The following is a 12,708-nucleotide window of genomic DNA, read 5'->3' on the forward strand; positions in this document are numbered from 1 at the left end:
TCCCTGTGCAGCTGTTTTCAGTCTCTCCCCATCGCTCTCTGCCCAGCTCCCTGTCCTCCCTCCGCCCTGCTGCTCATCCCTGGTTTTCTCCCTGCGCTGCTGAGGTTCGTGTTTTCCGCTGGACTCTGTCTCGCGGGAAAGCCCTGAGTCCCCCGCACGCGTCGCACCCGCAGAGTTCTGCGGGGAAACGCGGCGATGCGGGAAAGCAGAAAGCGGGCTGGCTGCATCCGGCAGCGGGCGGGGAGTGAGGGCTTCCAGGCTGCGGTGGGAGGCAATGAGCTGCGCTCCTGCTGCCCTGCACGAGCCCCCCGTGCCCCAGCCCGCAGAGGGTCTGTGGGAGAGGCTGGGGGCTGCTGCCTGACCCCTTGGGTGAGCAGCGGAGCTGAGGAACGAGGGACCGTTCCCACCCCTCCTCACGCACCGGTTTTCCAAGAGGGACCAAATTTCCACTCGCCGCCATTTAAAAAGCATCTTCCCGTGGGGAAAGAGAAAACACGAGCGACAAAATGTTTGGGTTCGGAAAGAAAGGTGGGCAAGCGCCAAGAGTGCTCTGCGGTAGCACAGCGGTGGCTGCGGAGGGTCCCGGCGCAAGGAGGGCATCTCCAGACCCTCTGGAATGAAAAGCGTGAGCGGTCGGGTGACGCCCGGCTGACTCCCGGTGACTCCTGGCTGGCAGGAGACCCAGAAACAGGTGTGACGGCCCAGCAGGGTTCGCCTGTCCTCTGCCCGCCGCGGAACGGGGGAGCGGTCGGTTCAGAGTTTAGAGATGAGCTGGCTTCGCACCGGCCTCAAGGGCGGCCATGCCCGGGCAGGCGGGAGCAGCTCTGGAACGGTGTGGAAGGACCTCACCGACGGGACCTCGGGAAGGACCTGCTGCGAACGCAGCCTGGCGCTGCTTGGTCCCGCTCGGCGCAGCTCTCTCCCGCCATTTCTCACAAAGGCTTTCTCCAAGTCCCCCGGCAGCCCGTCCCGGGGGGTCGGCGGCAATTAGCTCCTGCAATCAAAGAGAGCCTTCCCAGGGCGAACGGAAGAGCGGATGGGGTGGGGTGGGGGGGTCCTACCTGCAGACCCCTGATGAAGAAGGCAGGAGGCCCTGCCGCGGCTTTTCAGCTCGCCTGGGGAGAGGCGCCCGCAGCGAGGTGTCACGTCCCCCCCCGCATACGGAAAAAGGCCACGGCTAAATGCCACCGCGTTTGCGCAGCACGGGTTTTTTTCCAAATTCTCAGCGTTTCTGGGAGGAAGCAGCGAAGAGGACTTGACTTTGATTTCGAGCGTTAGAGCGGGGGGTCCTCAGCAGGCTGTGGGGTTGGGGGTGTTGTTTTGGTTTCGGCTGCCGCCGGCAACAAAAGTGCCACGCGGCCACCCCTCCCCCCGCCGCGGTGCGGAGGAGAATGGAAAGAAAGAGGCAGAAACCGGTGGGTCGGAATAAGGGCAGTTTAACAGAACAGCAAACAGAGGGAAACAGGAACAACAACGACACAGATAAGGAGAAAACACAACAACGAACCGCAGGAACCAGACAGCCGCTCTCCCGAACCAGACCGGCGCCGCGCCCCCCCAAGCCACGAGCGAGTCCCTGCCGCGCCGCCCCCTCCACCGGCACCCAGTGTGACATCACAGGGTATGGAACACCGGGCTCTGTTTGGCCAGGTGGGGTCAGCCCCCACCCCCCGGCTGTGCCCCTTCCTGGAGTCCGGTGAAAATTAACCCTGTCCTGGCCAAGGTGTCACGTCTGCCCGGCTTTGCTCGTGCATGCACAGCCCTGGAGTTTTCGGCCCCCCCAAAGCTACGAAAGGAGGAGGTCCCGCAGCTCCACCCCGTGTGAGGAACCCCAAAGCCATCTGGCTGGGTTTTTCGGTGACAGCAGAGATGGGCCAAACCCCCTTCTGCCGGTGTGGAGCTCTGCAGGGTTGGGGTCCTCTCCCTGCGGGCGGGGAGGGAGCTGTGAGGGCGGCAGCCAGAAGCTGTGGTGCTCCGAGGTGAACGCGAAGCCACCCCGGGATCACGGAGTGCTTTGGGTGGGAAGGGACCTCTGGAGGTCACCCAGCGAGCAGGGACATCTTCAGCCAGCCCAGGTTGCTCAGAGCCCCGTCCAACCGGGCCTTGAGCGTTCCCAGGGATGGGGCCTCCGCCGCCCCTCCGGGCAGCCCGTGCCCGTGCTCCCCCGCCCTCACGGTGAGAGCCTCCTCCTCCTCCTCCTCCTGCCCGGGGCAGACCCGCCCCGCTCAGTGCGGAGCCGCCGCCCGAGCCCCGCCCGCGGTGTTGGCGGGGGTCTCTCCGCCCGGGGCCCCTTGCCCCCTGTCCGGGGGAGCTGAGGGGGGGCTGGGACGGGACCGGTTGGTGGCCGCGGCCCCGCGCCCCGCCGGGCCATCCCGCGCTGCCCGCTGCTCTGCCGTTCAACCCCCTGTTCCCCCCGAGGAGCCCCGCCGCGCGGGGGGGGGGGTGCACGGGGATGCTCCCCGCCGGGCTGCGCGGGGCCGCCAGGGGGCGCTGCGCGACCGCCGGCCATTGCGGCGCGGGGACGCGAGGGGGGGGGCGGGTCTGCGGGCAGCGGCGGCTGCGGCGCGCGGGGCAGGGGCGGCGGGGGGAGGGGTGCGGGCCCAGCCCGGCCCGACCGGCCTTCCCTCCCCCCAACCCCCCTCCCGGCGCGGGGGCTGGCGAGCCGCCCCTCCGGGCGCCGCACGCGCCGTCCCCGGCCCGCCGGCCGCCCCGAGCCGCCCATTGGTCGCGCCCCTCCGAGTCTCCGCCCCGCCGGCCCCGATCCCCGCCGCCGTTGGCCGCGGCCGCGCGGCCGGCCCCGCCCCCGCCCGCCTGGCGTACACACCGGTGTCACGCGCCCCCCGGGCCGGGGAGGCGGGGCCGGGCGGCGGGGCGGGGCCGGGCCTCAGTCGGCGGAGGGGGAGCCGGGTGCTGATTGGCCGGTCTGGGCGCCCGCGGGGCGGGGGCGAGGGGCGGGGCGGGGCAGCGGCTTGAGGCGGCGCTCGGCTCGGCCGGGCCCGGCAGTCGCCGCCTGTCGGATCCAGCAGGCAGACGTGTCCGCCGCCTCGCCCGCCGCCACCGCCGCCGGGGGAGCCGGGCACGCCGCAGGCGCCGCGCGGCGATGAGGGGCCGCGGCGCCGCCGAGCCCTGACTAAAGATGGCCGCGCTGCCCGGTGGGAACATGGCGGGGGGCGGCCGGGGGGCGCGGGGGGTGGCGGTGCTGCTGCTGCTGCTGCTCGGCGGCTGCCTGGCCCGGCGTCCCGCCGCCGCGGCCGCCGCGCCGCCCGCCGTCGTCCCCCCCTCGGCGGCGGAGGAGACGGTGATCATCGGCCTGCGGCTGGAGGACACGGACGACGTCTCCTTCATGGAGGGGGGCGCGCTGCGGGTGAGCGAGCGGACGCGGGTGAAGCTGCGGGTCTACGGGCAGAACATCAACAACGAGACCTGGTCGCGCATCGCCTTCACGGAGCACGAGCGGCGGCGGGGCGGGCGGGCGGCGGCAGCGGCGGGGCGCGGGGGCGGCGGGGCGGCGGGCGGCGGCCCCCCGCAGCGCTGCGGCATCCGCACCTCGGACATCATCATCCTGCCGCACATCGTGCTCAACCGCCGCACCTCGGGCATCATCGAGATCGAGATCAAGCCCCTGCGCAAGACGGAGAAGAGCAAGTCCTATTACCTGTGCACCTCCGTCTCGGCCCCCGCCGCCGCCGCGCTGGGGCCCGGGGCCGCCGGAGGGCTGGCGGGCGCCGAGGGGCCGGCCGGGCCCCCGCCCTGGGGTGAGACCACCTGGATCTACCACGACGGTGAGGACACCAAGATGATCGTGGGCGAGGAGAAGAAGTTTCTGCTGCCCTTCTGGCTGCAGGTCATCTTCATCTCGCTGCTCCTCTGCCTCTCGGGCATGTTCAGCGGCCTCAACCTGGGCCTCATGGCCCTGGACCCCATGGAGCTGCGCATCGTGCAGAACTGCGGCACGGACAAGGAGAAGAACTACGCCAAGCGCATCGAGCCCGTGCGGCGCCAGGGCAACTACCTGCTCTGCTCCCTCCTACTGGGCAACGTCCTGGTCAACACCACGCTCACCATCCTGCTGGATGACATAGCTGGCTCCGGGCTGGTGGCCGTGGTGGTCTCCACCATCGGTATCGTCATCTTCGGTGAGATCGTGCCGCAGGCCATTTGCTCTCGGCACGGCCTGGCCGTGGGCGCCAACACCATCTTCCTCACCAAGTTTTTCATGATGATGACCTTCCCGGCTTCCTACCCTGTCAGCAAGTTGCTGGACTGTGTCCTGGGCCAGGAGATTGGCACGGTCTATAACCGTGAGAAGCTGTTGGAGATGCTGCGGGTCACCGACCCTTATAACGATCTCGTCAAGGAGGAGCTCAACATTATCCAAGGAGCCCTGGAGCTGCGCACCAAGACGGTGGAGGACGTGATGACGCCTCTCCGAGACTGCTTCATGATCGCTGCCGAGGCTGTGCTTGACTTCAACACCATGTCCGAGATCATGGAGAGCGGTTATACCCGCATCCCTGTTTTCGAGGGTGACCGCTCCAACATCGTGGACTTGCTCTTTGTTAAGGACCTGGCTTTTGTGGACCCAGACGACTGCACTCCGCTCAAGACCATCACCCGCTTCTACAATCACCCGCTGCACTTTGTCTTCAATGACACCAAGCTCGATGCCATGCTGGAGGAGTTCAAGAAAGGTGGGCTCGTGCCTGCGGCGGGGGCGCGGGGGTGCTGCTTGGTGGTGGTGGTCAGCATCCGCTGACCTTCCTGCGGTGAGCTGGCCGGGAAGGCGAGGGAGCTCTGCGGAGAGGTCCTCTCCGGGTCCTGCTTGCGGAGGGGTTCGGGAAGGCGCCTTCGGGACAGAGGGTGGCCTGTGTTTAAGCATCTGCCAGCTCTGCCCATTCCCTGGGCCAGAAGGCTGAAATGCGGCTGGTATGTGCCCCTGGCCTCTTTTCCCCACTGCACGGGGATGTGTGTGTGGGCGCGGTGCCAAGCAAGGTTGTTTTCTTTCTTGCTTTTTCCACTCGTCTGCCCATCATAGAGAGAACCGCTGACGGGAATCCGCGCCCATTGCTCGGCTGTGTCTTCTCGGTGCTTTTTCAGCTGGCCTGACCGTGAGGAGCGAGTGGGCTGCTCGGGTGGGTCACCCGTCTCTTCCAGGCTTGGTGTGCGCCCACGTGCTGAGATAAACAAGGCGTTTTAGCTCCATTCATAGGCTCAGCTGTCCGACCTCAGCTCTGTGCTCGTGTTCCCGTTATTTTGATTGACGCTTTGATCTTGTAAGTCATAAGTAGTTTTGTTTTCTTAAAATACGTTCGAAAGTACCTGTTGGCACTGCACTTCAGAGTCATGGGTCGCTTTCCCAAGGCCTCCCTCTGCCCCCAGGACCACCGGCTCAGCAAAGCGGTGACCCTTTCTACCTCTCGGCTGTAGCGTGTGTTAGCTGCTTCGGAAGGGCACTGAGGCGTTCTGGCCCCGTCTTAATGGTAGGAGCGGATGATCTGACAAATGCATCTTAATTCCCATTTTGCTTATGAGAAAGGAAAACACTTTTTTTTGCTTTCCTTTTGAAATCTGTTCCTCTCTGCAAGCCGGGTAGTGATGCTACATGGCCTGTGCAGGACAGTGCTTTCAAAGAAGTAGTTAAGTGAAATTTCAGACAGATTGGAAGTGTGAACTCCCGTGCTGAAAACTGAAGGTCATTGGAGTGCCACTGGGCTGTTTGTACCCGGGGAGATCGGATCGACGTACCGCCGAGCAGCTCAGTCCCTGGGAGATGATCTGGCTGAAAGAGGAGATCTTTACAGCTGCACTGACCCCACAGTTAGGCTGACGGGGAGTATCTGAGTTCACCTTTTATCAGCTGCAAAAGTTAGCTTGAAAAGAACGTTGTAAATTGGTGAATGGTCTTTCTAGGTAATAAATTGAAATTACCACTTAAATTTCAGGTGCTGTTTTGTCCACACACTGAGCTTTGGTGGCATTTGATCTCTCTCTTCCTGCTTAACTCAGTTTTGGGGATTTGGAAGGTTACTTCATTGGTGGTTTCCTCATCTGTTTCATCTTCACGGACAGAAGGTGAACATACTCCTGTTTTTTTACTGGCCAGTGCAGCAGCGGTTTTCTTTATCTCCTTCTGCCTCTGCGTAGTGATGGGGAAATCTTATTTGGGTTTGGAGCTGTTGAAGGAGAGATGAGGGAGAGCCTCCCTCAGCTGGGGTTTCTGCGCTGTGGGATCTGCAGCCTGGATCTGGAAAACTCAATTATGTCACTTAGCTGTTGGCTGGTGAAGATGGATTTTGCTGCGTGTGCCGGCATAGAGCTCTTTCTCCCCTCCCCCACGTTATTCGGACTGCAGATAGCATGATGGGGTTCTTAACCTGTAGTGAGACTTGTGGTTTTTCTGGTTTCGTTTGTAGAAATGCATCTGAAGAAATGAATATTGTGTTGGTCGCTAAATTTCCCACGTCTGAAAGAGATGAAACACTCCTCTGTGTTAATGCAGGAGTCCTTTTATTTCATAGCTGGGAGAATTAGGTGTGCATTTTAGTCCTGCAAGCGTGGCTAAACCAAGTATGTCTCCTTACAGTTCCTGAAACTCAAAATAGGCTGCTTAAAAATTCCTCTGGGTGGCTTGGAAGGTGTGCTAGGAAACCTCCCAGGAGCACAGGTTTAGGGTGACTTCCTAAGATGCGTGTTCCCTCCTGAGATCGCTGTGTCCCGGAGCTGTCTCTGTAGTTGGGAATTAATTCAGGCTAAGTTGAGCATACTTCAACGTTTACTCCAGAATAGCTGTGCTGGCTGTCTGTATTGACAAACCCTGGTGTTAGGACCAGCTCTGCCCGAACTGGTTTCTCTTTAAAAGTGCAGATACAGTGGAAATAAATGGCTTCCTTTGTGTCCTTTGAAATGAATGTAAATAACTGATAGCTTGCTTGATCTGGCATAGCGCGGTGTCTTTTGCAAGAGTTCTTCAAACTTTCTTCTTCAGAGCAACCTTGCCAAATTCCCGTGAGAATGTACAACTTCAGGGTGAGAATCAAATTGCACGGTACTCTCTGATAGTGTTGAAAATAAGCTTACAGTTTTTAATCATTCCCTTCCCACCACATTGACCTTCCGTCGCAGTAGTCTTGCTTCAAAACCCATGTGTATGTCTTTTTTTTTTTTCTTTTTTTTTCCACCTGGATCCCTGCTACCAACGTTTGGGCAGCCTGTGTGATAGTGCTGTCAGTTGAATACTTTAATTTGTTTAAGGAGAGAGGCTTGTTTTTTTGAAGAAGTTTAGTCATTAGCTGGGTAGGTGGCATTTTAAAGCTTGCTTTTTGGGCAGGAGCAAAACATACTGAACCTAAACACGGAATGAAGGCTTAGGAGGAGGAGATTAAAAGCCAAGCATGGCAAGATATATGTCCCTGCTTCATCTCCCACAACAGCGTAAGTAGTTCTGGTGCTTAGGCTGAACAGTTGGAGGGTTTGGTGGTGGGACTATTATTAACATTCTTTGCCCACAATCGCAAAATAAGTATCTGTTTCACTTCTGTGCTGCCAGGCAAGAAACTTAGTTTTAAGAGAGAGCCGCAGCACATTCCCACTCCCTTTTTGCTCTAATCTTTTAAAGTGTGAATAAACATGATTTCTGAAGCAGTCTGCAAAAAAGCTTCCCTTCTAAAAATCATTGTTTGCTTACAAATAAATAAATAATTAGCGTTTGAAAGAGGGGCACTTTTCTGTTCCCATTGACAGACCTTAAACCTCTACCAGCACTGTTAAATCTATTAGTCTACAAGTTGAGCAGACTGAGTGATTAACTTACTTGAATTAAATCATTCAAATTTAATGCGAGGAAGTATAAGGTGCCCTTTGTACTGGCCTCGGAAATGACCTGCTTGACTTGCTCAGTGCAAAGAGATACCCCCTTTGAAGTGAATTCACCCCCAGCTAATCTGACCTTGGCCATTGCTGTTGAGGGGAGAAAGGTGTTACCTGTTCCAGGATTGATTCCTGTCCTTTTTCTTAAGCTGCGGCAGGGAGTGAATGAGTAGCAAAGTCATTTTTGGAAAGAAGCTACTGAACTGTCTCCACCGGTCTCCTTTTTCTTGTTGACAAGTGTGTGGGCTTGCTTTTTGTGTTTTCCCCCTTCTAGACAGTTTTCCTAGGTCTCTGCTGAAATGCTCTCTGGCACTTGCTCTTGGTGTTTTTCGCAGGCAGATCTCTGCGTGTGTGATCCTAAATCCAAAGCGTTCTATTTCTAGCTCCCTGCCTGCCAGAGCTACAAGAATTCAGCTTGAAAAACCTCCTGTTGTAATACTAATATTTTAAGATTGGCCCACTTTCTGCGAGCCATTGTATGGCTGCTTTCCTGGTGGCCTGGATGGCTTCGGCGGGCAGCAGTTTCTCAGTCAGCGTCCTTCTTATCTGGAGACTTTGAGTCATATGTTTTGATCTTATTTATATCTGTCTCCACTGTTATGTTATAGTAAAGATCAGAGTTAATAATCTGTTACAAAGAAGTCATAGTAACTGTGTGCAGCAGTTCTGAGCTCTTGTTTTCTGAATCACATGTCAGCCTTAAGGAAATTCCGAGATTTCTTATTAAAATAGTTACAAACTGGACGTTAAAAGAGTTTTCTTTCCTAAAAACTTTGTCAGATTCAATTTGATGATCCTCTCTTCCTTCTCTGTTGGTCTTGTATTGTCTGTTTTTAAGAGCGTGTATGTTTGGTGGCTATATTTAGTGTGGACATGGGACCTGGAGAAAAACTTTGTCCATTTTTTTTCTAGTTCCTCTTCCCTCTCCAAGGAAGACCAAGCCCCAGCAATGTGAAACCTAAAACCCCCTGCTTTTGAGGGAGCAGAGAAGAATGCGTAGACCTACTTATTCCTCTTTTAAGCATATAGTTCCTCTTTTTGGAACAAGATTGGACAGCAATTGATTGGTAGTCTGGGGATCCAGAGTTCTGCATTACTGTTGTTGGTTTGAGGGTTGTTTTTTTTCTGTTACTAGGTCACTTATCTTTCTGGTACAGCTCTAACCCAGGCTTGTGGGTGGCTTCTTTCCTGGTCCCTTTCAGGTTTTATGGGTTCCAATCCAGCTGAATCTGAGTCCAGACTTCCCATGAATAACTGCTAATGGATCTGAATGCTCACTTTCTGGTTTATCAAACAGGTTGTCTGCCTCCTGAGCCATTCTTCCTGTGACTGCAGCATTATGAGAAACTGGAAGAAACTATACAAATCCCTACTGGGATTATGAAAGGCGTGTAAAACTCCTGCTTGGAAAACAATATTGTTTTCAGGGCTGCTTGGCTAATAAAAGGCACCTCCTCTGATCCTTGCAGGGAAATTCACATAAAGGGAACAGTGTTGAGGAGGTCCAGTGTGGAGACTTCTTTTGTGTGAAGAGAGTAGGGGAGTGGTAGGTGGGAGGAAATTTGCCACCAAGGTACAGACGACTTCGCATGATATGCCTGTGGATTTGTTCCCTGCATAAAAATTGCGTGTGGGGGTGGGGATTGCCTCATGACAAGCTGTTTCTTGGCTGTCTGACAACGTAGCACCCGCAGGTGCTGCGCTGCCAGGAGCTTTGCCAGCCTTGCAGAGCTCCTGGGGGATGCGTGCTTGTCCCACTGGAGAAGAGCGGATGTGGGTTCCTGCAGGCAGCCCTCCTGCTGGTATGCCGAGGGGGAGGCGTTGAGGGGAGCGCATCGGGGAACAGCTCCAGTGCTCCTGGGCTTCCTCCTGTGAAGCCTTTTTAGGAACCGGGAGAAGAATAGATGCTGCTGGAGAGTGGTTCAGGTGGCTGGTGGGGAGAGGAGTAAGTGAATTAAATTACTTGAGCTGTAGAGGTTTGAATCCAACACTCATGTTGGTTGTGATTCTTGGATCTCTTTTGAACTGATTGCTAGCAACTCTTGTCATTCAACAAAGACAAGAAGTTGCCTTTTCCTCCCCTCAGCTGTTCGCTAAACTAGCAAATGCTTTCCTGCACTGAAGCTCATGGGAGTGAATTCCACCACAAGCAAACCATGTTCCTATCTGCTTTCTCTGTGTCTGTAAAGGTTATCTGCAATAGGCATAGATGTAAACTTCAGGTCAGTCTGTGCAACCAGCAGCATTTCATGGCCAATTTTGGAGCAGACTAGAGAGAAGAGGCAGAATGTCAGCTTCTGAGCATATTTAGTAGTGCAGGAAAATGATCAGGTGGTTTAACCATTGCAGTATTCTTCCAGGGCTGAGATTTTTTGAGTTTCAGTATTTCTTTGCCACCATGAGGATCTGAGGAGCAGAACGCTTTCTCAGTGAACTTCAGTTGACTCTAAGGGTACATGAACGATGACAGTGAATCCTCTGCAGTAGTACATGTCTCATGATGGCTATGGCTGCTTAGAGAAGGTAGTAGAAAAGAGCAAATTTATTTTATTCCCTGTGGAAGCTTACTGATCTCAGGCTGCGATTCGAGAAGTTCTGGATCTAAAGATGTTGTCTTTATTAAATCGCCCTAGATGCCTGTTTCTTTCTGTGAGTGTGTCTAATCAACATTGAACCTTTGTCGGCTCTTGCCCATAGACAAACAGCAACGGTGGGGTATCTCCTGTCAGTAGCTTTGTAGTGCTAGTGTCAGAAAGAGATAGATCTAAAGGTTGCATTTCTTACTGTGGCTTCTGTATGAGGCCATCCACAGGCAGGTTTTGTTTCAGCAGGCTGTGATATCACTCTGGCTGGTAATTGTGGAAATGAGGGAGTTAGCCACCTCACACTTCATAAGTGTTATAAGCCCCAGTCCCCTCCCTTCTTTGTTGCAGGAATCATTATAGTGAGTGGGAGTGTGTGTGTGGGTTACTAGGCTGCTTAGTTTGGAGCATCAATGCCGTTAAACTGTAGACAAGGTCTGCTCGTCTTTCTGGTGTTGACTAGTGTCAGATTTTGTCTTGCTTGCTTGGAGGGCAGACATTGTAGCGCACAGGAATTAAAACCTGGAGAATCTGAAGTCTCACTGCTTCACCTCTTCTAAACACTTTGCAATGTATGCCTAGTGTTAGTCATAAGTTATTTTTACAGGTGCTTAAGCACCATCAAGTAGGCCTAGAATGAAAGGAGTGGCCCAGCAGTCTGTTGAATGAGTCTCTATCTCATCCTGCTGTGCTTTTTCCGTTAATACCTAACAAGAGCTCACTTTTTCATTAGCTTATGTGCCTCTACAGAGATGTGGTGCAGTTGCCTGTCTAGGTAGACCCATTGCACTGCTGGTATTGAGTCCCTCCCAATTTCACTAATAGAGCTTGTAAAACTAGCCCTCAACACAGAGTACTCCCGTACTCTAAACCACACCCTGGTGAGCATGACCTGGCACTCTTGTTAATTTGACAAGGTCCTGAAATACAGCCTACCAGCTACAAACAGGAGTGTAAATACTTGGTGCTAATGACCTACAGCCAACAGCACATGGCTAACAGTCCCAGATCAGGTGGTTGATCCAGCCTGGCTCCTGCCAAGGTCAGGACTATCTAGTGATGGGGTTCTATTCCACTTTTCAACAATATATAGTGGTACAAAGAGATGCATAAATCTGTCATTAACTTTCTTCTGATGGAATCCACCTTTTCCCTTGGCCTGGAAATCAGCATGGCCCCATAGTTGCTGGTGGAAGAAGCTATGATGGGAATAGACTAGGGCTAAGTTGATGGTATACAAAGGATCTGTGTGAAGGGCATGAAAAGTAAATCTGGCTAAGGAACTGTAAGGGGAAGTGATGACCTAGTCACCTCAGTGTAGGTCTTCTTACAGAGAGGCAGGGGTAGGGAAGAGAAAGGGCTGGCTTGGAACAGGTGAGAAGCCCCTTGGTGTTCTAAATAGCTTTTCGTGCAACATGGAGTAATGAAGATCTGATTCTTCAAAGTGTATTATTGTGAATTTAGGCAGAGAAACTAAGGTCTACTAAAAGATGCCTGATACCTCTTAAAAACTAAAACAAACAACCCCAGACAAAACCCACAAAATAACCCCACTAACGTGGTGACTCCAGCATATGCAACTGTACTGTCTTTCACAAGGTGGACTTGGAAGAGCCAGGTCCCCATTTGACAGTTCAGCTTGAAACAGTTCGAGGTTGCGGTGTCAGAAGGACGGAAGGCAGAGAGATGCCCTCTCTCGCAGCAGAGGCCATCATGTTTGGAGAGGAACTGAACATTCTTTTGACTTTTCTCTGGAGTTGCGTGTACCTGATGTGCTTAACAGAGTGGCCGGCTCTGCTTACCTTTCCATTCCTGGACGCCAGTAACAAAAAGGCTTTGATTCTTTCCAAACTTGTATCCACTAACTCTTTCCTTTTTTTGGTCCTCCTTTACTCAAAAGTGCTCTATTCTCTGTTTATGGCTCTGTCTGTAGTAGTTTTCCACTCTGGAGAGTCGTGAGTTAGGGGCCCTGGGAGACCTCTGAGCCGTTGTTCCTGTGTTTCGTGTTAAAATTGCCTGGGAGCCTTCCAGACTTTTGGTAGACAGCCAGTTTTCACTGAACAGAAGAATGATTTTTAGGATTTGCCATGCTTCTGTGTTGTCTATGGGACATCATATGGGCTGTCTGTCTTTGACAACTGTGTTTTAGTGCACAACCTGTAAATGCAAGAGATGATTCTATGTCTGGGTTGGCTGGAATATTAGGATTCTTACATGGGTGTTTGTGGTTACTTTTGTGGTTTAAAGACATGAGTCAGTC

At 54.3% G+C, this 12,708-nt stretch overlaps 1 protein-coding gene across 1 annotated transcript in view; it reads left to right on the plus strand.

Moving 5' to 3' along the window:
- The first annotated feature begins 3,136 nt into the window (after window positions 1-3,136).
- The window catches only part of CNNM2 (cyclin and CBS domain divalent metal cation transport mediator 2), a 126,431-nt gene continuing 116,859 nt past the window's right edge, over window positions 3,137-12,708 (plus strand). The window contains exon 1 of the mRNA XM_009942002.2: window positions 3,137-4,691. Within this exon, the coding sequence (XP_009940304.2) occupies window positions 3,137-4,691 (1,555 nt within the window). The remainder of the gene's footprint in view (window positions 4,692-12,708) is intronic.

This window comes from Opisthocomus hoazin, chromosome 6 (assembly GCF_030867145.1).
Source record: "Opisthocomus hoazin isolate bOpiHoa1 chromosome 6, bOpiHoa1.hap1, whole genome shotgun sequence".
Taxonomy (NCBI): Eukaryota; Metazoa; Chordata; class Aves; order Opisthocomiformes; family Opisthocomidae; genus Opisthocomus; species Opisthocomus hoazin.